This window comes from Entelurus aequoreus, linkage group LG13 (assembly GCF_033978785.1).
Source record: "Entelurus aequoreus isolate RoL-2023_Sb linkage group LG13, RoL_Eaeq_v1.1, whole genome shotgun sequence".
In the NCBI taxonomy this organism is placed as follows: domain Eukaryota; kingdom Metazoa; phylum Chordata; class Actinopteri; order Syngnathiformes; family Syngnathidae; genus Entelurus; species Entelurus aequoreus.
Window position 1 is genome coordinate 53644734 of NC_084743.1, and position 27385 is coordinate 53672118.

A 27385-nucleotide genomic window follows, 5' to 3' on the forward strand; every position below is an offset into this window, starting at 1 on the left:
TTGCGATTGTCCTTACTGCCAAAAGTGGTGGAAAAGTGTATTACAATAGAGTACTGCTGCGGCCCATGCATCGGACCATACCTGAGAAACAGATTTTTTTTTATAGCCCTCTAGTGGACTACAGGGGTTAACAATGGGTTATGGCTCAAGAAACACTGGAATAAACCATTTGCTTTACTTCAACTTGTCAGAATAATTGTATCTAAGTTATCATAAAACTTTGTGTAGCCATGAGTTCCCGGCGAGAGGACAAAAGCTGTCTTTGATCTTACCAATCAAAAGGCTTGTAAAACTCCACTGTGTAGGATGGGAAGCGACATGAAGGGGTCGGTTTCTTTGATATATTATAATCCACAGGAAGATTTTGTCTTGACCCGAGATCTACAAAGCAGAGAGGAAGCAGGACCTGACCCCCCTCCAGGCACCTTTTCTTTGAACTGTTTAGTGACCAACAGCAGCGGCTGTTTACGACCCCCCTCCCTTAGAAACAGCTGTTGCCATGTAATCAGGGAAAGTCCCAAAAAAATGAGGAGGCGTACAATCTTTCGTCAGAGCGTGGGACGACACTGTCCAAGGGTACAGGTCTACACATTTCTCCTCATTGAGCCAAATTGAATTCTGTGTCTGTTTAATTCCTTGCTTCTTTGTCTGTTTAATAGATGTCATCAGTGTTTGAACCTGACACAACTCCTTTCATCACGTGATTATGTGCGGATTTGCGAGATCTCGTAAAAGTCTGCGCTATATCGCTTACTTGTTAGACCATGATTTCTGATATTTAACCTGCCTTAGATTTAGCAGTGTCATGTCTTGAGACTCCTAACACAGCTGCACTTGCTGCTGAATAATGCTGATGCTTGCATTTTGATACATAAAATGAGATACATTAAGCAGGTTTTGGACTCCAATCTTGTGCTTGTGTGGATTGAAAGCAGAACTAAGTAACCTTTCAACGTTCATAAAATATTTTCATAACTTTTGGGATGATACATCGATTTAAAACTAGTTGAATGACATCTCTGTCATGGCCTGAGGGGGTCTGTATCGCTATCACTGACACTAAGCAACTTTGAGGAGGGTGGCATGAACAAAAAACTACAAATGTGAACAAAACTTGCTTTACCGCATACATCACTCCCCCTTTTCCCATTTGTTAAAAAGAACGGCTATGCGTAATTACTGTTATCATAGCAGAAACTAAACAACCAAAGAAACAAAAAGTTTTAACGTGGACCCCGACTTAAACAAGTTGAAAAACGTATTCGGGCAGCATCCCTTGCGACCCCAAAAGGCACAAGCGGTAGAAAATGGATGGATGGATGTACTGTACTGTGCAATTTACTAATAAAAGTTTCAATCAATCAATCAATTCTCTGAAGAGACAAAAAAATGAAAAAGGGAGGCTACCCGGATAAAAGGACGGTCAAGGATCAACATTGGCCTGGCTTTCACTCGCTGGCATGAGCTCAAAAATGAAAAAGGATTTTCCTGCTGGACCAATAAGTACTTTTCGATGCTCAAATCAAAATGCTAATGCTAATGTTTGCTATCGGAAATTTGCGTGGTTGCAATGAATTGAAATGAAACCAGCTTGATAGTTTGCAGTTCCACACTGACACGACCAGCAAAACGCAAAAGTAATGTATAAAGAAAATCAATGCATTGACTGCAAACCACAAATATACATTTTGAGTAAAATATGTAGGTTCCTACTGTGGAAAGATCAGTATTACTGATCTTTCCACAGTGGAAACCTACATGTGGTCTTACTACCGCTTTGGTCCATTCCAAAACTGAAAGGTCTTAAATATGGGGCTTTAATCCAGGAAGCATCCTTCCGCAGTCCTAAAACATGTTTGTTAGCTTTATGTCAGACACGGAATGGCGGGCACGCGAATGGTTTTATGTGGCGATCAGTCCAGGAAGTACCCCGCCTCCTGCCCCCTCCCTCCTCAAAAACTGTGCAAAGACGTCTCCGCAATGGAATGTAGTGGAAATTGCGTTCCTCCAACACACAAACGCACACACACACTTCATATTTAGATTTATTGTCCTGAACGAGGAAGGATTTCTTTCCACTTTTTTCCTTTGCGTATCAAAAAAAACAAAACAAAACCTACAGTATGCAGATAATGTGTCTCTGCTTTTCCAGCTCTTTCTGATGCAGCAACTCTAAAAGAGAGTGAAACATTTGGAGAATTCCTCCAGAGCAAACCAAGACTGCATGACTGCTGCCTGTTCTCTGTGCGGAGGAGCTCTACCCAAATAAGGCCGGGCTTTTTAACTGCGTTGATGGAGTGGGAAGCAGTGACAGGGAACTGCTAAAGGCCATGCCCTTTTTAGGACGAACTTCCCATTTTTTGCCCCCCCTCCTTCTCATCTAAACCTCCTATTTCCCCTTGATACTCCCTCCGTTGATTACGCCCGCCCTCTCAGACGGTACTATCATTAAGTCATCGGCCCCTTTCAAGCAAGCAAATATCCATACTCTCATCACAAGCGGCACCAGCAGAGAACTCCATCTGTTTCCTCACAGTGAGTACAATCCTCTTTTATTCCTGCGCATGCAGTCCACAAGTTTCCTAGAAAAGTTCATTAGGGGGCTGCAGTTCTGTGTCTTAAGCGTACAACTTATTGCTGCATCGACTCCAACGTCTGTTTGCTGATGATTTATTGTAAAAAAAAATGCATCTTTGTCTGTCTTAAGGAGAATTTGAACTTCTGTTTGGAATTACACTGCAATTGACAACCGCACAGTTTGCTATGTCAGCAGTAAATGAAGTAGAAAACACAGCTATGGATCTTGAACAGTAAGTGGAGAAAATGGAGAGGTTTTTGTCTGCGCTCAGAACAAAGCAGCGAAAGGAAAATGCAAGCAAACCAACGCCCACAGGTTCAAGTGCATCGCTGCAACTAGAGGATTCTTAAACAAAGCACCAAGAGCGGTAGTGGCATGACGCCATGTACACTACCCACGGGATGCTACAGCTGGTAAAACGCTGGTTTCCCGTTCTGGCTGTAGGTCAGGGGTGTCCAAAGTGCGGCCTGCAGTTAATTTTTTATTGGCCCTTGACATTTTTTTAAATACAATAATCTCACAAATAATGTAACATATTATTAGATGGATATTACATAGATTTGCAATGTCACAACACAAAGCGTCAGGACAATATCAGTGCAAAAATGAGTGAGGAGACTGGTTTGCTGGTAAATTTCAATGGGACTTTACAATAACCCTGCATCAGTTATTTATTTTTATTTTTGAGCAAATAAAATAAGTGCATTCAAGCAAAACATTTAAAAAATGTTCATGTGTGATAAATTATGACAACGTAAGCTATGGCTTTTTTGAATTATGCAAGCAATTCAATGCAATTAATCAGATTACTAAAACAATTAAAAAGTGTGAATAATCTGAAAATAATCTAAAATTATGTAAAAAAAACAAAAAAAATCTTTTGATTTTAATTATTAATGATTGAGTATGATTATTGGTTAAATATGCCCCCCAAAACTATTTAAAATTTAGTTAGTTCAAACTACTTTTATTATATTAATGATTACTATTAGAATAACCACTAATAGTAAAATAATACTAATGATATTAATATCATTATTACTATTACAAGAAAACAAATTCACAATATAGTTTAGATCAACACAACCCCAAAAAAGATAAAACTACTATTACTATTGTATGAACTATTACTATTAATATTTTTACTAATACTATTTTTAAACAGTAGTTTTTAGTTCATATTTATCCCTCAAAAAATAGGAAAATATTTATGATAAACTGTTATTATTATATTACCTATTACTATTATTGTTAATTTAAACATTTGTCAGCAGTATAGTAATTAATTAAAATGTACCACCTTAAAATAAAAAAAAAACACTATACTACAGCTTTGCTATTAGAATGTAATTAGAAAATAGAATTAAAATTAGTTCCTGATAGTTACTAAGTAAAAATTATTAGTTACATTTTACAACTCAAAAAAACAATTATTATTGTATTAAAAATACTTGCATTATTATCAGATTTTTTTTTTTATTCACCAAAAATATTTGCTCCAACTCTTAACTAATATCATTATACTATTAATATTATTAACTAATACAATTATTATGAGGAAAAAATAGAAAAGCACATTATTATTTTAAAAGTATTAAGATGTCAAGTTGTGTCATCAAGGCTAAAGGTCATTGTACAAAGTTCGTATTATCAGCAGAAAAAAGACTTTTGTTGTTGGTTTGCCAAATGAATAACAATTCTAGTTTTAGTTTAAAACAAAGTCATAAAATAATAACAGTTGGTATAGTAGTAACTTTGTTAATGACTTAAAACTCTGCATTGGTTGAAGGGTGTTTGATAATCAAAAGGGGAATGTCAAAGTATCCTCACATTTTTTCCAGAAAGGTTTGGACACCCCTGCTGCACGCAGAGTCGCCATGGCAACAACAGGAAAACACAGCTGTGTGGAAGAAGAGACGAATAAAGAATAGATGTGGTAAACGTCCTAAATGTGGGCTGCAGCAAATCAAGACTAAAAGCTGGCTAAGCTACTTACTAATCAGCGGATAAAACCAACCAACACACAGCCATAGAAATGTGCAGCAACAAATATAGACAGCAGTGCTGTGTGATGTCTTTTCATACCTTAAGGGCATTTTTGGGGACGCAGCCAGACAACACTGAAGATTGTTTGGCAGGTCAACATAATTATGGGATGGATTTCATGGATTTTAAACAGCCTAACCCCCAGACACACACATAATTGTGCTGAAATCCCTGGGCTCTACTCATAGTATTTTTATTCGTCTTATCCTTTTAGATGCATAATAAGCTTGCGTCCAGCAAGGGTCCTTTTTGAAACATTTAGTGCATTAAGGAGGCTAAAATTAATCCAATGTGTGTCCATACTGTAATTAAAAAATTATGCACAAATTTGGCAAACAACAAAGTAGTCAAGTAGTTATTATAGTTGTCCAAACATTTTTTAAATTATGTTAAGACACAACAAATAAAGTATTTTTCTTCAAATTTTTTTTTTTTTTTTTAGTTTGGAAACACCAAATATGTGATGTTTCCAAAAAAATAATGTTTTTTTTTAGTTTTTTTTCTGTTAGTTTGGGGACCCCTGGTGTAAAATCTATCTGATACATGTGAGATTTGAGGATTAGAGGATAATGCAAATCATAATAATACACAATTAGTATCATGATTATGTTATTATTAGCGCATCTCCTGGGGGTTAAGTTTCGCCCTGTCTTTAAAAACTAGCAACGCCTCGGTTTCTAACTTTAATGGAGGCTCTTTGAACACACCACAGGTATGTGCAATAAGAGAAAGAGAGAAAGTGAAAGTTGTACATAACTTTCTCCTATGCTGCCACAGACAGATTTATTATATTTTTACCTTTCTTCTATCACCTCATCCTGTTCAAAGGTGAGCTTTGATGGCGTTATAACATCTGTTTTGAGCGAAGTGTCCATAGTTAGGCTTGCTGCGATATTTGTAACCATAAAATTGAACTTTCACAGCTATATTAATTCAGAATTCATATTTATGATGTCTTTTTAATAACTTACATTTAAATGGTAAGAAAATAAATCTTCAAACTTGACAAAAGTCCCCTGAAAAGAACATCCGAAGCAAACCAGGTTGAAGTGTCAGGCCTGTGTTGCCCTTCCCTCTGCAACCAAACAGCCTGTAGCGCTTTGATTCATTGACAAGCAGCTTTTTTCCACTAATAAGAAAGAGGTGTCATGTCTCATTGCCTGTTTAATTTAATTTGCATCATTCAAATACCCGTATGCAGTGTGAAATGCATCATGTATGCACAGCAAATGTTCCTTTTCTTGATTCATCCGCATCGTAGCGACACAGGCTCCTGGAAGCAGCTTCACCTACGCCCCTGTCAACTGTTGATGTTTAATCCTTCCATTTTTTTTTATTTTGAACCTTCATACTAGGAACAGGAAAGTGAAGTGACCTGACGTCAAGATGGCAGCAAAGGTTGGCTGGTGCAGACAGCACCTTGCTAGGGGTTTTGCACTTGGCTGCTGGCCCAACAGCGATTACAGCAGCATTGAGCCAAAAAGGGGATGATGGCTCCGTTTGACAAAGAAGTGCGCCAATGCAAAGATGGCTGAATCAGAGCTCCCTTTGTGCACCACTTTGCCTCAGACACCCAAAAAAGACAAAATGGTGTGCAGTCGGGACCTTTTGCTGTTAAGACAAAAGTGCTGAGCATCTTTGCTTCATCACACGCTTGTGACATGCATGTCAAAGATGTTTTTCTGACAGGTTGTTATTAGAATTAGTCAGCAAATGTTTATCGCGCAGCCACACATGCATGTTTGAGCTTCAAACCACATCCAAATATGAGCGTATTAAGTATGCACAAAAGAGTGGAAACTCCAAAGTCGAAAACCATCTGTTACTGGTTGGCTTCAAAATCTAAACTTGTTTTTAGCATACGACATAAACGGGCCATCATTAAAACCTTTATTATTATTTCCCACTGTTACACAAATGAAGATATGCTGACCACTCTTTCATGAATTTACCTACATAAAACATAAATAAAGTAAAATGACTCACCATTTGAAGAAACGAAAAGGAGAGGGATCAGGAATGCTGTCATGTTTGCAGGCCCTGAGGCACAAAAACACATTTTTAATTTGAATAAGTAATTGTATGCTCAGCGATAAATAATATAGCGTTAAATCATATTTTCAATGAAAATGTGCCGTTTGTTGCTAGTCATGAGTGCCTACATGTTATATCTGTTAGCATCTGTTTGGTCAAATTGATACTTATTGCATTGCTTATTTTGCACTGAACAGTCCTAAATTCAATGGTTTTTATCACACTATAATCACAACGGAGACCATGACAAAGAAAACACTTGGGAGTTGATTATTTAGGTCACATGTGTCAAACACAAGGCCCAGGGGCGTGCTACATTGTTCTATGTGGCCCGCAGAAGCCTGCAAATCAGTGGTTTTCAAACTTTTTTCACCAAGTTCCAACTCAGAAAAAACTTGGCTCTCCAAGTACCACCAAGTACCATGAATTGATCAACGTGGACCCCGACTTAAACAAGTTGAAAAACGTATTCGGGTGTCACCATTTAGTGGTCAATTATACGGAATATGTACTGTACTGTGCAATCTACTAATAAAAGTCTCAATCAATCAATCAAACCACAATGACCAGCATTGAATTATGGTAGCGTAGTAGGCCTAAGTATTCATTAAAAACAAGGCAGACATTTTGTATATTTAAATGTTTTGGCCACTGCAACAATACACAGTTTAAATATAGGAAAATAAAACACTGTACTTTAATCAAGGGAGTCTTTGGCGTACCACTAGATAGAGTCCGCGTACCACTATTGATACAGGTAGCACAGTTTGAGAATCACTGCTGTAAACAATGTGCGTCAATACAGCACTAAATATATTCCTTCTTTAGATTTTGACAGAACATTTGCATGTACTGCATTCAATGTTATATGTCAATATTAGTTAACCATACATATTATCATATTGTATATCCCAGACATTTTTTTGTTAAAATAATGCTTGAATATCTGCTTGTCACCCTGACTTATGATCATTTGAAAGCAAGTTAGCCATCAATTTGTACGTACAACAGATATAGTAATCAAATGCAAAGGCAATTGTGTAAAAATATCATGAGGTGATCATACATTAATAGTCATTATAGTACATTAATAATTATATATGTAATATATCATATACATAATAATAATACATTAACAGTACATTTATATTCGCTATTACATGAGGGAAGCCATAACTGTGATGCGGACGTGAATAAAAAATAAATTTTAAAAAAAGTTTGCCACCTGATTTAGGTGTTTACTGAGTTGAAGTTTCAAGCGGACGTTTCCTTGTGGGACTTTTGAGGCCTGTTTTGCCAAACCCAGAAATTTGTGTCAAATTGGAATGGACTTTGGAGGATCCACTTGAAATCAATATTTGACATTATACTAGAAATAATCACCTGTAATATGAAAAAAGTAAATTGTTCAAAAATATATATATTTAGATGTATTTTTCCACATTATCCGCCCCCTTTTTGTTTACCTGTTGAAATCATTTCAGGGAACTGGCATGGCAAACAAAGGCCCATCCTACGGCATGAGCCGGCAGGTTCAGGATAAGATCGAGAGCAAGTATGACACGGATCTGGAGCAGATTTTGGTGGAGTGGATCTCCCGCCAGTGTGGTTCTGGTGTCGGGAGGCCAGACGCAGGCAAGATAGGATTCCAGACCTGGCTGAAAGACGGATGTGTGAGTGCACCTGCTCTTGGTTATCAAACGTGCAATTATCAAATGATCACCTACTTCTGGCGAATACTGACAGTTAACGAGCCATCCGTCCATCACTTTCTTCCATACCCTCCAGGTCCTTTGTGAGCTGATTAATAGTCTTTTTTCTGGAGACAAACCAGTGAAGAAGATACAGAGCTCCACCATGGCCTTCAAGCAAATGGAGCAGATCTCTCAGTTCCTCAATGCTGCAGAGAAGTATGGCGTCACCAAGACTGACATGTTCCAGACTGTGGACCTCTGGGAAGGTAAACAGGTTTTTATGCCTCTATTTTTTGTTAAAATACATGTGTCCAAAATAGAATACATTTTTTGTCTACAGAAAGTACCTCATAATGACAGTTTGAAAAGTTTATTTTTTTAAATTTTGTACATTTAAAAAAAAAAATGATTCACAGCTTTTACTCCATACTTTGTTGATTGACCTTTGGCCTCAAGTCTTTTTTTATACGATGTCACAAGCTTGGCACACCTATCTTGGGCAGTGCCGTCCATCTCTCTTTGCAGCACCTCTCAGGCTCCATCAGATTGGATGAGAAGCGTTGGTTTTCGTCTAGGATGTCTCTGTACATATGTATATAAATTTGGGCAGCAACAACTAATCGATTAAATCGATTATAAATAATAGTTGGCGATTAATTTAGTCATCGATTTGTTGGATCTATGCTATGCGCATGCGCAGAGGCAATTTTTTAAATTTTTTTTTATAAACCTTTATTTATAAACTGCAACATGTACAAACAGCTGAGAAACAATAATCAAAATAAGTATGGTGCCAGTATGCTTTTTTTTCCCAATAAAATACTGGAAAGGATAGAAATGTAGTTTTTCTCTTTTATCTGATTATTAATCGATTAATCGAAGTAATAATCAACAGATTCATCGATTATCAAATTAATCGTTAGTTGCAGCCCTAATATATATATATATATATATATATATATATATATATATATATATATATATATATATATATATATATATATATATATATATATATATATATATATATATATATATATATATATATTTGTATATATTTTATATTGTATTTCAAAGTGCAGTAATCAATCATGGTTTTAAGATCATTATAATTTCCCGGGAATTTTATCATGGTTTATTATAAATACTAGTATTAGTTGCAATCCCTAATTAATCTTAGCCTTTTTCCCACAAAAGGTTTTTAAACTACAAAAAATGGGAAAACAGAGCAAAAAGGTGTAAGGTAGCAAGAAAAAGTACACATTTTGATACAAATAATTGGTGATACTAATAATTAGTCAAACATTTAATTTATTTAATCAGATTAATCAAACATTTGGGCCACCAACATTAGAATTCTTAAATATTGACTGCAATATGAAGCATTTGATCCGCCTCCGTTAAGGCTAGTTATGGAGGTTAACTCAACTAAACCAGTATCTCTTGGGGCTCTGGTTCCTTCTCCCATTCACTCTTCCGCCTTTATGTAAAATGTAATCGTAAAAACCTCATTCAGGATTTGGGTTCAGATTAAGCACTATTTTGCTTTGCAGACTATTTCTAGTCTTGCACCCATCACTGCTAATCATGCTTTCCGTCCCTCTCTTGTCATGCCTTTTTAAGGTGGTCAAGTCTGAGGATCAATAACACTTAAGATTTATACATTGACAACACTGTTGCCTCTTTCCAGTAACTTTGTGATACATTTTCACTCCCAAAACAACACTTTTTAAAATATCTACAGATCCGCAGTTTTTTTCGTCATACTTTGCCTTGGTTTCCAGATTTACAGACTGACACAAAATTAGATGTATTTCTGACACTGTTTCAAAAACCACATTTTTCTTTTACGCCCTGAGTCTCTGAATTCCACTAAGTCACTTTGGAAAGAGGATTTAGAAGTGATCTGATCTGAGAGTAGCTGGACAGAGATTTTAAGTAGACTTAATAAGTTTTCTATTTGTGCAAGACACAGCGTCATTCAATGCAAGCTAATACATCGTACTTATTATACCAAGGTTTGACTAGCTAAGATATATGATGGCATATCTGTGTTATGCGATCGGTGTAAACAAGCTCCGGCTTATTTATTACATATGTTTTGGCTGCACCCATCCCTGTGCAGTTACTGGAGATAAATGTTTAGCACTTTGTCTGAGGCCACTGGCGAAAGGAATAAACCAAATCCTTTAAGTGGACTATTTGGGGTAGCCTCTCAGTCATCTTTCCCAAACAAATCCAAAAAGAATCTTGGAGCTTTTACAACTCTGTCGTCTAGACAACTTATTGTGTTAAAATGCCACACCAGCTGGCTTCGAGAAATTGTGTTATTCCCTCAAACTGAAAATGATTAGGTTGACATTGAACGGCTGTTTTACAAAATTTCAAGAAGTATGGGGCGCTTTCTTTAAATATGTAAAATAAACTGATCTTCAATTTTACCCTGACTAAAATACCAAGTCCATAGATAATAAGCGCTTAGGTTTTTATTTTATTTTTATTGTTGTTATTTGCCCTGAATACAGTTGTCTGCAGCTTTGTGTCAATATTTACCTGTACAAATTTGACTGATGTATTTATTATTGTAATTTTAATTTATTTAATTTAATTTCATTGATTTACTTATTTTTATGTATTTATTTCCCTTATTTTATGTTTTATATTGTGTGGGTGTCTGGTTTTGGGGGGGGGGGAGGAAACTTTAGATAGGTAATCACATTCCTGTAATGTGTATTTGCCATAAAAAGTCAACAACAATAGTAAAAAAAAAATTAAAAAAAGATTAACAAACATTTGAATTTTGATTAATCGTAGTAAATTACTTGCATAATTGTAATTTTTTTTTTTTAAAAAGACCCCAACATTTATTGTCAGACTGCATACACCAACATTTTTAAATGTTTTATTTGATTAAATCCCATTATTTTGCATGGGCAGTTTAAAACTAACTGCGTGACCAATCTGCATTTACACGTGATTATTGCAATATTTTGGGGGATTAATCACATGTATTCACGTGTTAACTTTGACAGCCCTACTAGTAATAGGTCTTGTCCCCGATACCACAGAGTTGACCAAGTATAGCCTTTAAATATATACAATATAATTGCAATTTGTAGCTTTTTACCAAATTAAAAACATCGAAATAGTTTAGGTTTACTTATCAAACCTTTGTGGTAAATGTATAAAATATAGAGTTACTTCCACAGCAAACTTCATTTGAATTGTGGAAATTGGATAAATCAGTGCCAATCATAAAACGACACTGGGCAATGTTTTACTTATCATTTTAGTCTTAAGTGTAAAAATAGGTTAACCACACAGTTAAGATTAAAACATAAACAGAAATAAATGTGTTTTCACTAGAAAATTCCAGATGTATTACCTTTTCAAGTTGTAATTATTGCAAAAGTGTGATTGATTACCGCACTACGATAAACTCACAGCATAGTAGCAAGAGCGCTATTTGCTAGCTGGCAGCTAACATGCTGATAGCTACCTATATTCTGTCTAAGCTTGGGCCCCTGGAGAGTGGGTCCAGACTGAGGCAAAGGGGGAAAAAAATCATAGCCATAGCACACATAAACATGTAAATAAGAGGGAACCATCAAAGACAACAAAGGACATTACATTCATTAAAAGAGCAGAGCTAATGCAACCAGCCACTTCTACACACAGCCACAAAAGTAAGACAACAACAACAACAACAAAAACATATACACTATGGTGGCCTCTGCGGTGTTCCACGCCATCGTCTGCTGGGGTGGGGGCAGCATGGCCAGAGACAGGAGCAGACCCAACAAAGCAACCAAGAGAGCCGACTCCACCCTCGGCCGCCCACCAACTCTCGGCCGGTGTCCAGTCCGCATGGAAGAGCGAGGATTACTAACATTAACATTAACATGAGTGATGGTTTTATTTTTTTCTTTAGAATGTGCAAAATATTGGTCCAGAGAGCATCGGCTTCTCTGGAATTCACTTTTTTGTATGATAATTATTAGGGATGTCCGATAATGGCTTTTTTGCCGATATCCGATATTCCAATATTGTCCAACTCTTAATTACCGATACCGATATCAACCGATACCGATATAAACCGATACCGATATATACAGTCGTGGAATTAACACATTATTATGCCTAATTTGGACAACCAGGTATGGTGAAGATAAGGTCCTTTTTAAAAAAAATTAATAAAATAAAATAAGATAAATAAATTAAAAACATTTTCTTGAATAAAAAAGAAAGTAAAACAATATAACAGTTACATAGAAACTAGTAATTAATGAAAATGAGTAAAATTAACTGTTAAAGGTTAGTACTATTAGTGGACCAGCAGCACGCACAATCATGTGTGCTTACGGACTGTATCCCTTGCAGACTGTATTGATATATATTGATATACAATGTAGGAACCAGAATATTAATAACAGAAAGAAACAACCTTTTTGTGTGAATGAGTGTAAATAAGGGAGGGAGGTTTTTTGGGTTGGTGCACTAATTGTAAGTGTATCTCGTGTTTTTTATGTTGATTTAATAAAAAAAACAAAAAAAATTGATACCGATAATTAAAAAAAAACGATACCGATAATTTCCGATATTACATTTTAAAGCATTTATCGGACATCTCTAATTATTATCCAAGCTTGTTTGGATTCTTACAATGTAAACCACATATGTAACATAGCACATAATAACCACATAATAGTAACATAGCATGGCACTTGAACATTTTGGTTGAACTCTGAACTGTACTGTTTATTTGTGTGCAGGCAAGGACATGGCAGCAGTGCAGAGGACCCTGTCAGCCCTCGGCAGCTTAGCTGTCACCAAGGACGAGGGCACGTACCAAGGCGACCCAAACTGGTTCTTCAAGTGGGTGACGACATAAAACGAATCGTCACTTTTTTTTTCCATTTTTAAGAGGCTTCCAAAAAAAAATGTGTAAAAAAAAATTGTGTCTCACAGGAAAGCACAGGAGAACAGGAGAGATTTCTCCGACGATCAGATCAAGGCAGGAAAAAGCGTCATTGGCCTGCAGATGGGGTCCAATAAAGGAGCCAGTCAGGAGGGCATGAGCTATGGAAGGCCGAGACAAATCCTGTAAAACTCCTCTAAATTCGGTCACATCACTCTGATGCGCATTTTAACGTCAGTCCCTCCTATTAAACCCATTACCGCATCATAGAGTGTCTGTTTTCTAATAAATAATAAATAAATAACCCCCCTCCAACACAAATCACACTCTTCTGATGAGCCTTGCCTTGCTTTATTCCCTCACTCTATTTAAATTAGAAACAGCTGAATATGTCAAAATGAGTCCTGCAACCTATCCTGTACAATTTGACAAAATATAGCATATTCTCCTCAATTTGGACACGCAAATGTTTCCATTAATTATGGCACAATCATGGTCAATTCTTATTTACACACCCCCGCTCTTTGCCTGCTGTATCAGCACTAATAACTTTTGTACATTTTCATATTAAATAATGACTTGGAAATACATGTGCTGTGTGATTTATAAACACAATGTTACAAAATAGGAGCATTTTCCTTCACAAATCCTAAATCTGCCATTTTTCAGTGTTATGTACAGGGACGGATTTATGACTGACGATACCTAAATGAGTGATGGTTTTATTTTTTTCTTTATGTGCAAAATTATTGTTCCAGAGAGCAGCAGCTTCTCTGGAATTCCCTTTTTTGTATGATTATTATTCAAGCTTGTTTGGATTCTTATTAAAGTTAAGTTAAAGTACCAATGATTGTCACACACACATTAGCTGTGGTGAAATTTGTCCTCTGCATTTGACCCATCCCCTTGTTCACACCCTGGTAGGTGAGGGGAGCAGTGGGCAGCAGCGGTGGCCGCGCCCGGCAATCATTTTTGGTGATTTAACCCCCAATTCCAACCTTTGATGCTGTGTGCCAAGCAGGGAGGTAATGGGTCCCATTTTTATAGTCTTTGGTATGACTCGGCCGGGGTTTGAACTCACAACCTACTGATCTATCATTCACTTTTGTTTGGACCATAACTTTACAAATAGTAAGACAACATTTTGCTGATAGTAAGCCAGCATTTTATTAATAGTAACCTAACATTTTACTCATAGAAAGCTATCATGTTACTAATAGTACTCTGACATTTTATTAATAAAGTAAGCTAGAATTGTATTAACAGTGATCCAACATTTTACTCATAGTAAGCTAACATTTTATTAATAGTAATCGATCATTTTACTAATATTAAGCTAACGTTGTACTGATGGTAAACTATCATTTTACTCAAAGTAAGCAAACATGTAAATGACAGTAACCTATCATTTTACTCAATAATAAGCTAACATTTTATTAATAGTACTGTGGCATTTTATTAATAGTAATCAAACATCTTATTCAGAGTAAACTAACATTTTACTCACAGTAAGCTAACATTTTACTCATAGTAAGCTAACAATTGTAAGAAAACATTTTATTAATAGTACTCTGACATTTTATTAATGTAGTAAGCTATAATTGTATTAATAGTGATCGAACATTTTATTAATAGTAACCTAACATTTTACTAATAGTAAACTATCATGTTACTAATATAGTAAGCTAACATTTCATTAATACTAATGTGGCCTTTTTTTAATAGTAATCGAACATCTTATTCAGAGTAAACTATCATTTTACTCATAGCTTTACTACCGGTAGTTGTAAGATAACATTTTCAATCAATCAATCGATGTTTTCTTATATAGCCCTAAATCACGATTTAATGTTTAATAAAAGTACTGTGGCATTTTATTAATAGTAATCGAACATCTTATTCAGAGTAAACTAACATTTTACTCATAGTAAGCTTATATTTTACTAATTGTAAGATAACATTTTATTAATAATACTCTGACATTTTATTAATAAAGTAAGCTAGAATTTTATTAATAGTGATCGAACATTTTACTCATAGTAAGTTAACATTTTACTCATAGTAAGTAGACTGACCATACGTCCTTTTTTCCCCGGACATGTCGTCTTTTGCGGGGCTGTTCGGGCTCTCCGGGCGGGGTTTCTTAAATGCCTCAAATGTCCGGTATTTTGAGTTAGGGTTGCGTGTATTTTCAATGTACGTCCAGGGTTAAGAAGGGGTTAAAAACAAAACAAATTGTGAAGTTGTGCGCACGCAGCAACATTCGTGAGGGAGGGGCAGAGACAGAGAGTGAGACAGTCGAGAGACAGACAGAACACAAGAGAGAAGCCGAAACGTAAATGCAACTTCACGGATGATTTGCGGGAAAATTATCTGTGTTTTCGTCCTGGCCGTGACACATGGAAAGCAGAATGCACTGTGTGCAAAGCAGGAACGTATATATCTGTGGCAAATAAAGGGGCCAACGATCTACAAGCCCATATCGACACTACAAAGCACAAAACAGCTGTGCAGGGCGAGAGCTCATCTGCTGTTTTTTGTTTAAATTTAATTAACTTGTTTTGAGGCATTATTTATGTTTAGATTATATACAAGAGGTTATTTTGAATATTTCTACCTCTGCACTTTTTTTTCCAAAACTGTGAATGTTACAGAATATAAGTGTGACTTATTTTGTTATACTGTCAACCAGTGTTGGCGTTAACACACTTTTTGTGTCTTTTTATTGCATTGAAATCAGAAAGGACACAGATTTTTTTTATTTTTTTTTTACCATTTGCGGCCCACAGCTAATGTTTTAAAGGCCCACGGCAGATTCTAAAAATACTATTAAAATAAACAAAAACATAACAAAAGTGAAATAAAAAAGCTTACAGGTGAAATGTAATTTAGAAACAGTTGCAATGTTGACTAATAAAAAAAGCAGGTTTTTTTCCTTTCAAACGGTCGTTGCTCAAAACATAACATTGACTCAAAATCAATGTTATCATGAATTATTGACCTATCAAATGTTCCGATTACTTCACATCAAATATTCCACTTTGAAAAATATTTTTGGTGCAAGATTTTGCATATTTTGTGTGTTTGCCATAAAAAACATAGTTTTGTTTGACAAAAAAGGGCGGAAAACAAACAAACAAAAAAACAAACAAACAAAAAAAACAACATAAATGTTATGATCCGCTTCCCGGATCATATTTCTGTTTACGTTTTCAAGTCACTTGTGTTTTTCTGTTAGTCTTGGTCTCTTTCTAGTTCCTGTTTATGCACCTCTGAGTTTGGTTACCATAGCAACGTATTACTTTCACCTGCCGCTGGGGTTCCCGACACGCACCTGTTTATCATCACTGTCATTATTATATAAGCCTGCCTTTCCATTCAATCGGTCTTGCTTCGTAGTTTGTTTTCATACAACAGTTGACAAATTTTGTTCCTGCTCTGGTAACCTTCTAGCTCCCACGCTAAAGGCTCAGTATGTTTAGTGTTTACCTTCTAGCTCTCACGCTAGCTCCTTTTCTTTCTACCTTAAGTGCTATGAGCACGTTTTTGTTTGTTCCGGTATTATTTATTTCTTAAATAAATCATTCTTTACCTGCAAGCTATGTCCGAAGCCCGATCTGCATCCCTGGGAGAACGAACACCCGCATCCATGCGACCCGCTCGTCACAATAAAAAAACTAAAACATTTTGAAATGAGGAATAGATCTCAAGTCGATGTAGACTCCAGAGATTTAAGCGTTAAATATAAAAATTATGTATGCCCTGGCACACCATTATCATCATTTCATGACCGAAGCAAAACACTTTTTACACTTTTATACTGAAATAAATACACCTACAACTTATTAAATAAAAACATAGAAAAAACTACCAGCAGCGGTAAAGTTTAGATCCATGAAGGAAAGAAGAAAGTGAATGAATATTTCTAGCGGAATACATTTACATATGCATACACATTTGTTTTCTTTTGTATTCATTTTTTTAATGAATTAAGTAACGTTTATGACAACCTTTTTCCAAAACACAATATAGAATGTGAGATATAACAGGATGATGCTTTCATTTGTCCTTTGTTTTCAAAACGCTTACAAAAAAGTGGGACCGGACCCCAAAAATTTACTGTGGGACCCCATTTTTATGACTTGATGGGGTCCCTGGAACCCCATTTTGAAAAATTCCTAGCGCCAACATCATTGACTTAAACAAGTCAGGAAAGTCACTTGGAGCCATTTCAAAGCAGCTTAAGGTCCCAAGAGCCACTGTGCAGACAATTGTTCGTAAGTATAAAGTGCATGGCACAGTTTTGTCACTGCCACGATCAGGAAGAAAACGCAAGATATCACCTGCTGCTGAGAGAAAATTGGTCGGGATGATCAAGAGTCAGCCGAGAACCACTAAAAAGCAGGTCTGCAATGAAATGGAAGCTGCTGGAACACAGTCAAGCGTGTTTTGCATCGCCATGGACTGAGAGGCTACCATGCAAGAAGGAAGCCCTTGCTCCAGAAGCGACACCTTAAGGCTCGTCTAAAGTTTGCTGCTGATCACATGGACAAAGATAATTGATTGATTGATTAATACTTTTATTAGTAGGTTGCACAGTGACCTTCTGGAGGAAAGTTCTGTGGTCAGATGAAACAAAAATTGAGCTGTTTGGCCACAATACCCAGCAATATGTTTGGAGGAGAAAAGGTGAGGCCTTCGATCCCAGGAACACCATACCTACCGTCAAGCATGGTGGTGGTAGTATTATGCTCTGGACCTGTTTAGCTGCCAATGGAACTGGTGCTTTACAGAGAGTAAATGGGACAATTAAAAAGGAGGATTACCTCCAAATTCTTCAGGACAAACTAAAATCATCAGCCCGGAGGTTGGGTCTTGGGCGCAGTTGGGTGTTCCAACAGGACATTGAGAACACGTGGACAATGCTGAAGAAACAAGTCCATGTCAGAAAACCAAGACATTTAGCTGAACTGCACCAATTTTGTCAAGAGTGGTCAATAATTCAACCAGAAGCTTGTGGATGGCTACCAAAAGCGCCTTATTGCAGTGAAACTTGCCAAGGGACATGTAACCAAATATTAACATTGCTGTATGTATACTTTCGACCAAGCAGATTTGGTCATATTTTCAGTAGACCCATAATAAATTCACAAAAGAACCAAACTTCCTGAATGTTTTTTGTGACCAACAAGTATGTGCTCCAATCACTCTATCACAAAAAAATAGGAGTTGTAGAAATTATTGGAAACTCAAGACAGCCATGATATTATGTTCTTTACAAGTGTATGTAAACTTTTGACCACAACTGTACCTACTTTTTTACGAAAATCGGTCGATACTGGTCGGGGCCAAGAAACTTACTATAGTGCCCCACAAAGATCCATTATAATTTTTTTTTAAAACCTGAAATGAGCTGTGCAGGACCCTGTTTACATGTATTTATTTTACTTATTTTAATGTGTACAGTATTTTGATTTCTTCCAAGGCAGCGGTGTCAAACTCATTTTTATTGAGGACCTCATCGCAATAATGGCAGCCCTCAGAAGGCCACATTAATTGATGTGGCGAACCAAATTGAACAACATCGTGAACCACATTATGGTCGGCGGGTGCCACCTGAGGGGTCCTGGTTCGATCCCCAGCTTCTGCCATCCTAGTAATGTCCGTCGTGTCCTTGAGCAAGACACTTCACCCTTGCTCCTGATGGATGATGGTTATGGCAGCTCCCACGTGTGTGAATGTGGGAATAGTGTCAAAGCGCTTTGAGTATCCTTGAAGGTAGAAAAGCGCTATACAAGTATAACCCATTTAACGTTAAATAATGGGCCACATTAAATGTGACGGACTACATAAAAGAAGAGGCCCGTCGCGCTAAGGATGAACTAATTGGTCACAATAGGTACATCTGGTGAATCTAATGAGATTTCATTGAACAGTTAGATTACTTTCTGTATATTTCAATTATATATCAATTACACAACAAAAAAATAATTTCATAACCTCATTCAACCCTTGTGTGGTGTTCGGGTCTGTGAGACCCGTTTTCATTTTTTATTAAAAGAAAAATGGTACAATTAATACATTTTTCAAACTGAGTCTCACTGACTTTGGCTCATTTTCTGTGAAGAACATATATCAGAATACATATTTAATGATCATCAAACCATACACCCCTCCTACACATTTCTATGACAAATTGATGTTCTGTGTACCACACACACACACACACAGCAGGCCTAGACAGGAGGACAGAGTGTAGGTACACAGAACATCAAATGTGCGAGAAAATGAGAGCAGACAGTGTTGACAAACAATGTTGCAACCTTGTGTGGGAACCGCAGGTGCAGAAACACAAAAGAAGAATCCCTGTGGGATGCAGAAACTGGTAGGGAAATTTTCTGTGCAACGTTCATATTGTTGTTACTCAGCCAGCGTTTGTGGGTCTGATGGACCCGTTGCATTTTGTGGCTTTTAATGCCTCACAATCAAACACTTTCATGTTAAAAATACTGAACAGATGTTTACCATATCCCAATAAACATCTGTTCAGTATTTTAACATAAAAGTGTTCAAAAACGCTGGCTAAATAACAACAATATGAACATTACACAAGGGTTAACGTGCGAATGGAAAATAAAATCACACTCACAAAGTAACAATATTCCATCAAGTCCCTTATCTTTTATTCATGTGACTTGCACAGCAAAACACAACTTCCAAATCCTCTCTTTAATAAAACGTTTTGTAAAAAAAAAAGCCATTTATAGCCAGCACAAATGATGTACAATGTATAAGGCATATATGTGTGACACTCGAATAAAAATATAACTATACATATTCAATACTTTAACTTCAAAATGAATGTCAAGTTTTTTTTCTGCAGTTGTTTAATAAGCCCAAGGTAAGAAACCTTTTACGTAAAAAATATATTTTATTCCTAAAATATATCAGCAGTACCACAGTTCTAAATCAATGACCCTTTAAAAAGGAAGACCTCGTTTATACTCATTTCACAACACTCACGCAGCAGATTCACCCTTGTGTAAAGTGCATACATTATGTTTGTCTTGGTTTGACTCCATCTCCATAAAAGGTACTCCTCTTTCTGTAAGCATTTACTTACTGAGGGTTTGAATCTTTTACGGTTTTGTTTTTGAGATGGTCAAGTGCATAAGAACACACCATGTTTGAGCTCACAAGTACTTTTTCAATCAAGTTTTTCTGTAGTTCATTGTTTTACTCCTCAATCCCACTCTGGAGGAATCAGAGTGGGCGAGCACGTTTGGGTGAAAGCCTGAGAAATCCAAAAAGCACTTCAAAACCACCGTCGGGGTCATTGCTATGTATCCAGCATCTCTCCATTTGTAAGTGCCGCTTTGGGCCTAGAGTCCAACACTGTATGCAGCTCCAACAAAACGTTTCTCTCCTCGACCTCTCCAAATTCCTCTTCTTCCAACGCCTCTTCTACTCCTCTGTTTCGACGGCCCTTCTTGACTTTGTGCCCTCTGTGCCTCCAGGACAGACATAGGAGGTCTTTGAGGTCCAAGTGTGCCACGGTGGCCTCCAGTATGTAGTAGAGGGACCAGAACAGAGCAAAGCAGCCAAGCAACAGGAGAAACTACAGGAGAGGACGTCAAAAGAGGAGACAATGCTCAGAATGAAGACAAAACCACTTCATGTCGACACCCCTCGCGAAGACTGGCTAACTCGACATAAGCAATTGTCTACATAACCAACAATTTTATTTTAAATGACTTAATACTTTTACCAAAGATAAGAATTTCTGTGCATATTTTGATTTCATATTACAGTGGTTCTCAAATTTTTTTTCACCAAGTACCAGAAAACCCATGGCTCTCCAAGTACCAGCATAATGACCAACATTAAAATACAGTAGCATAGTAGGCCTAAATATTCATTAAAACAAGGCAGAAGTTTTATTTAACAACTATATTTAATATTTTGGCCGCTGTAACATTACAAACAGTTTGAACAGTAACACTGTTTGAATATCTAATTGATTCTTTGGCGTACCACTATATAAAGCCACAATATAAGAATCACTACCATATTGGATCGGGATATTTTATACCAGGGGTGCCCAAACATTTTTCACAGAGGGCCACAGACTGACAAATCAAAGGATGCGGCGGGCAATTTCGTAATTTCGCCTTTAAAACCAGTGCAACATTTAGATTTGGTTTCAAAAAACAAAAAATTGCAACTTTGGTAGAATTTTTGTGTAAATGCTGAAGAGCCAAAGCTGAAATGAAAGGCTACACTGCAAAAAGTGAAATCTAAGTAAGATTACATATCTCAAATAAGGGTGATATTTGCTTATTTTCTGTCTGACAAGATCATTCTTCTCACTAAGCAGATTTTATGTTAGAGTGTTGTACTTGTTTTAAGGGTTTTGGTCCTAAATTATCTCAGTAAGATATTACATTACAGCTTGTTGCTGAGATTTTATGACCTATATTGAGTAAAACATGCTTGAAACTAGAATATCAACTGTTGCAAAGCTGTGTCATCAACACAAGTATAAAACTACTTTTTTAAAGTAATCATTTCTTATTTCAAGCATGAAAAAAAAAATCATGACTTTGACACAATTGTGTCTCATATTAAAACAGATGACAGCCAAATGGACTTTGCTGTTTTATTTTCAATGAAACAATAGAAAATACATACTCATATAGTAGTATAGTTGTTATTAGTGAGAATATACTTATTTTAAGGTATTTTTGGGTTCATTGAGGTTGGCTAATTTTACTTGTTTTGGAAAGTCTTGACAAGCCAAATGTTCTTGTTCTATTTGCAGATAATTTTGCTTAGTTCAAATTAAATACCCCTAATTTTTGTATTGTTTTTTCTTGTTTTTGAACACTGACTTTTTGCAGTGTAATAGTTAGCACGCTGGCCAGATAGCCTCAAGTAACAAAACATGTGAGCAAAATGAGTTAAAAAGGCTAACATGCTAACGATAACAAGATTACAGTTAACATTAGTGAAATACCTAAATAGCTAAAAAAGCTAGCATGTTTAGGATAACATGCCAACATTTTAACTGTAACGTGCGTTAAGTACCAAAATATATCTAGCATGCATCAAGTACCAAAATGTGACTGACGTGTGTACCTACAACATTAGTTTTAAAAAAAGCTATCATACTAATGTTATCTTACTAACAGGTTTTACTCATCAAGTAACAACATATTTGACGCTGAGGTGCATACCTGCAAAATTAGCAAAAAGCTAACAAGCTAATACTTGAATGCTAACAATTGTTTCGTGGGCTGTTAAAAATGAGCTACGGGCCGCAGTTTGGACACCCTGTTTTTAATGGACATAGTGTAGTAAATTTGTTGTATTTATCGACTACGATGACAATGAAAATATTTATACACAGAAATGTTTCCGGTGCCCAACAATGTAAAAAAAAAAAGAAATGTGTGCATTTTGTCAGTTGCTGTGGTAGAAACCAGAATAATCCTGCCATGCTTTTAATCTTCAAGATTGCATTTTTGTAAACAGAAAAATGTAATAAAACTACCAATGTTACAGCTAACATGTATGATAACTAGTGTTCAAATATTTGTAAAAAATGATTGCAGTTTGGTCCAAACATCATCATTGGAGTTCCAGTTGTCAACCACGGCTTTCTCACATAAACATGCAAATCAGTTCACGGACAGACATACAAAAGTGATCTTCCAGAACCAAAGTATTTAAAACAGATTATATGGTGTCTGCTACATTGCTGTTAAACTGGTGAAAAATTGCTTTTGTAACACAACGTTATCCTTTTGTTGCGTGCATGTGTACTAGCGGGGAGTAGCTAACATGGTCGAACCAGAAAGTAGGTACGGTATATAATACTTTCAGTTCATTCGAATCCGAGCGCACTTTAGGCAACCACCTATGCACAGCGAACAGCACAGGTTTTCACTGTTTGTAACCAAAAATAGGATGCATTAAGGTTGAAATTAAGACCTGTTCATGCACCTTTATCCAGATTTTGACGAACCATTGAACTATGTTTCACACCTTTACAAAGCTTAGAGATTTTTTCAAATTTTTTTTCAGAATTTTGCTAACAGTATCTGTAATACTATTTACGGCTTTGCTGTGTCAAAATGAATGCAGTGGAAAAAAAATATTAACGCAAAAAAGCTTGTAGTGGTGGCATAGAACTTTTGTACATGTTTTTGAGGTAACATACCTTGAGGGTGTTGGAGGTGAATGGGCTAATAATCTCTGATGGAATATCAAGGCCTGGGGGGCAAGGCAGAGAGAAGTTGCTGTCCAGGTATTTCCCACTCATAGCTTCCTCCACCAGCCTGTTGTTGATTGGACAACTGGTTAGTAAAACCTTACCAATACTAGGTGAAGAAATAGGTAAAAATGTAAACATTTACAGTATTACATACATGTCATATCAGGTCAAACGACAGTTCTGATTTTTTTCATAAACGCTCCCAATGTTTACATATGTAGATGATATCGAAGTTACGACACTGAATCTATGAGGAAAAAGGTTTTGACTCAATCGACAATAAAAATAGATTACTTTTACAAACACATAATGAGAGCATGTAAATCTTGGGAGGATTATAATTACAATGTAGTGCCCCTACAAGAATATCACTTGCCCCACAAAATGTGAAGAAGACTAATTCTGGATGACGTACAGTAAACTATGCTACGCTACAACAGGACCAATGGTGCCATTTTGATTGTAGGCTGGGTTAACAGTCACACCATATGTTTTAGAGTTCACGCTCTAATCCTCAATGAACTACAACAAGTTACTGAGTTTTCAATTGGTTTCTTAGTCTTAATTCAACTCCAAAAATCAAACAGCTTGTGCACGATATTCAAATTTATTGAGTTATAGTTTTAACTAGAGATGGTCGATAATGGCTTTTTTGCCAATATCCGATATTGTCCAACTCTTAATTACAGATTACGATATCAACAGATACCGATATATACAGTCATGGAATTAACACATTATTATGCCTAATTTTGTTGTGATGCCCCGCTGGATGCATTAAACAACATAACAAGGTTTTCCAAAATAAATCAACTCAAGTTATGGAAAATAACGCCAAAATGGCACTGCCATATTTAATATTGAAGTCACAAAGTGCATTATTTTTTTTAACATGCCTCAAAACAGCAGCTTGGAATTTGAGACATGCTCTCCCTGAGAGAGCATGAGGAGGTTGAGGTGGGCGAGGTTGGGGGGGTAGTGGGGAGTGTATATTGTAGCGTCCCGGAAGAGTTAGTGCTGCAAGGGGTTCTGGGTATTTGTTCTGTTGTGTTTATGTTGTGTTACGGTGCGGATGTTCTCCCGAAAAGTGTTTGTCATTCTTGTTTGGTGTGGGTTCAGAGTGTGGCGCATATTTGCAACAGTGTTAAAGTTGTTTATATGGACACCCTCAGTGTGACCTGTATGGCTGTTGACCAAGTACGCATTGCATTCACTTGTGTATGTGAAAAGCCATAGATATTATGTGATGGGGCCGGCACGCAAAGGCAGTGCCTTTAAGGTTTATTGGCGCTCTGTACTTCTCCCTACGTCCGTGTACACAACGGCGTTTTAAAAAGTCATACATTTTACTATTTGAAACCGATAATTTCTGATATTACATTTTAAAGCATTTATCGGCCGATAATATCGGCGGTCCAATATTATCGGACATCTCTAGTTTTAACACATTCAAGGTTCCCCCTTAGTGTATTTGATCGTGGCGGTGCACCACAGCAACATATTACCCACCACATCTTAAAAATAAAGTAATATAGTATATTGTAGCATCCAGAAAAACACACAAAGTCAGACACACTTTTTATGCTAACCAATTTTATGCTAACAATTGGACCAATTCCAACTAGTATTTCCTCCGTGCACACGTCTCTGTATTTCACTTTTAGACACTTCCTCTTTCTTGCCAACACAGTGTGTTCACAGACCATGTGAGAACTGATATCATAACACACCAACACATTAACATCAGCAGGTAGTTACAGTATAAATGGATATATATAGTTTATTATTTGTGCACTATTGACTAGTGATGCTCTGAAAATTTGGCCGTCGAAAAAATACTTTGATTACAGAAACGGCGCTGCCAAACCGGTTGTTGTGTTGACGTAGGACATAAGCACTGGGTTCTCTAGATCGGAGTCAACATGTCCGCAATGTGGATATACTTTGATGGCATCCCTCCATGCGTCCATATATACATCCTCTGCTGTTTGTCCCTCTCTGGGTTGCGGGGCGGCTGGAGCCTATCCCAGCTGCATTTTTTTTTATACTAAATATTGGTATAATGTGTGTATATATTGTATCTGTTGATGTAGTTATGCTGTAGTTGAGTAAAAAAATTAAAAAGGCAGTCGCCGATATATGTCAAAATGCCGATAATCGGCCTGGTCGATCTCTATTTTTAACTGATAATAAATTAATACAAGGTGTTACCTTTGCCTGTCCTTGACCTCATTGAAAGTCATAGACGATCCATACAGAGTCAACTTCCATTGCTTTAACTCTCCCACGGTGGCACATTGCTGTGATAACGGCTCCTCTGCATGAAGAGAGGGGTTAGTAAACAAAGCGCAACAAAAAGATTGTGTGCTATCATTTTACAGCATGTGTCACATCTTCTTACTGTGGTCAGATATCTTGAGAAGGTATTGGCCTTGAGCCTTCTCCCCCCAGCAACGCACAGTGGAGAAGGTCCAGTCTTGATAGCCTGAGGGGTCTCTTTTGTGTGAAAGGAGCAGAAGCCAACCAGACGTATGATGTGGATGCTTTACTCGTGCATCAAAAATATGTGAATATAGAGAAAGATGGTTAACCTGTCAACAACACGGCGGGCCCCAATGATTGATGGAACACCGCTGGGACATAACAACACAATCTCCAGGTTGCCACGGCAAGGGTGGGTTATTGTCACAGTAACAGCCACATGCTCCAGTGTCTGCATCCCAGACTGTTCCACATCAGCAGCAGTGACTGAGGTGTGAATACAGACGGTACTCTCCATTACTGTGAATCTGTGACTATATTACACATTATATGTCATATACAGTATAAGAGTAGAAAAATACAGTAGTTATGTTTGGTGTTGATGCCAAACAAATTCAATCTATGTCAACACTTTCAATACTACAGTATTCCCTCGCCACACTGCGCTTCAAATGTCACAGTTTTACTTTTGGCCATGAATTAAGTCTTATTTACGTCTTAGAGGATTCGGAAAGTATTCCCAGGGCTTCACTTTTTTCACACTTTGTTAGGTTACAGCCTTGGAATAAATACATTTTCTGTCCTCACAATTCCTCTAAATTATAACATGCACATAAGTTTTCACAGCCTTTGCACAATACTTTGTTGATACACCTTTGGCAGAAATTACAGCCTCAAGTCTTTTTAAATTTGATGCTACAAGCTTGGCACACCTATCTTTGGACAGTTTTGTCCATTCCTTTTTGCAGCACCTCTCAAGCTCCATCAGGTTGGATGAGAAGCGTTGGTTTTCATCCAGGATATCTCTGTACATTGCTGCATTCATTTTTCCCTCTATTATGACTAGTCTTTCAATTCCTGCTGCTGAAAAACACCCCCACAGCATGATGCTGCCACCACCATGCTTCACTGTAGGGATGGTGTTGGCCCGGAGATGACACCTGGCATCAATGCCAGGTGTCATGTCCATGAACATGAGCATGGTCTGAATGTTGGTCTGAGTGTTTTTCAGGCACAAAGTTTGACTAAGAAATGGCTTCAGTCTGGCCACTATACCATACAGGCCTGGTCGGTTGATTGCTGCAAAGATGGTTGTCCTTCTGGAAGGTTCTTCTCTCTCCGCCGAGGAATGCTATAGCTGATAGAGTGACCATTGGGTTATTGGAAACCTCCCTGACTAGACTAAAATGAATGCAGCAATGTACAGAGACAACCTGGATGAAAACCCTCGCTTCAAATCGTATCTGATGGAACTTGAGGGGTGCTGCAAAGAGGAATGGGCAAAACTGCCCACAGATAGGTTTGCCAAACTTGTTAAAAAAACTGACTCGATGCTGTAATTGCTGCCAAAGGTGAAT

The 27385-nt window shown here is 37.0% G+C and overlaps 2 protein-coding genes across 3 annotated transcripts in view; one reads left to right on the plus strand and one right to left on the minus strand.

The window, feature by feature from the left end:
• The first annotated feature begins 2379 nt into the window (after positions 1 to 2379).
• Positions 2380 to 13856, plus strand: tagln (transgelin). 2 transcript variants are annotated; one of them, XM_062068017.1, is made up of 6 exons: positions 2416 to 2535; positions 5980 to 6022; positions 8143 to 8331; positions 8447 to 8618; positions 13125 to 13227; positions 13321 to 13856. In XM_062068017.1, the coding sequence occupies exons 2-6, from the start codon at positions 6011 to 6013 to the stop codon at positions 13457 to 13459; spliced, it is 615 nt and encodes a 204-aa protein (XP_061924001.1). In that variant the 5' UTR covers positions 2416 to 2535; positions 5980 to 6010; the 3' UTR covers positions 13460 to 13856. The 2 variants fall into 2 exon arrangements, with proteins under 2 accessions (XP_061924002.1, XP_061924001.1); XM_062068018.1 differs by lacking the exon at positions 5980 to 6022 and having other exon boundaries at positions 2380 to 2535.
• Positions 13857 to 19931: 6075 nt separating this feature from the next.
• Positions 19932 to 27385, minus strand: part of pcsk7 (proprotein convertase subtilisin/kexin type 7) — a 31311-nt gene continuing 23857 nt past the window's right edge. The window contains exons 13-17 of the mRNA XM_062068019.1: positions 26138 to 26294; positions 25948 to 26042; positions 25758 to 25863; positions 23493 to 23610; positions 19932 to 20888 (exon numbers count right to left, since the gene is read on the minus strand). Of these exons, the coding sequence (XP_061924003.1) occupies positions 20610 to 20888; positions 23493 to 23610; positions 25758 to 25863; positions 25948 to 26042; positions 26138 to 26294 (755 nt within the window). The 3' untranslated portion in view covers positions 19932 to 20609. The remainder of the gene's footprint in view (positions 20889 to 23492; positions 23611 to 25757; positions 25864 to 25947; positions 26043 to 26137; positions 26295 to 27385) is intronic.

Excerpts from the sequence above, each read along its gene's own strand:
- tagln (XM_062068017.1), top strand. Across the intron at positions 8,332-8,446 it reads CCTGGCTGAAAGACGGATGT|GTCCTTTGTGAGCTGATTAA; the intron begins GTGAGTGCACCT and ends CATACCCTCCAG. Across the intron at positions 13,228-13,320 it reads GACCCAAACTGGTTCTTCAA|GAAAGCACAGGAGAACAGGA; the intron begins GTGGGTGACGAC and ends TGTGTCTCACAG.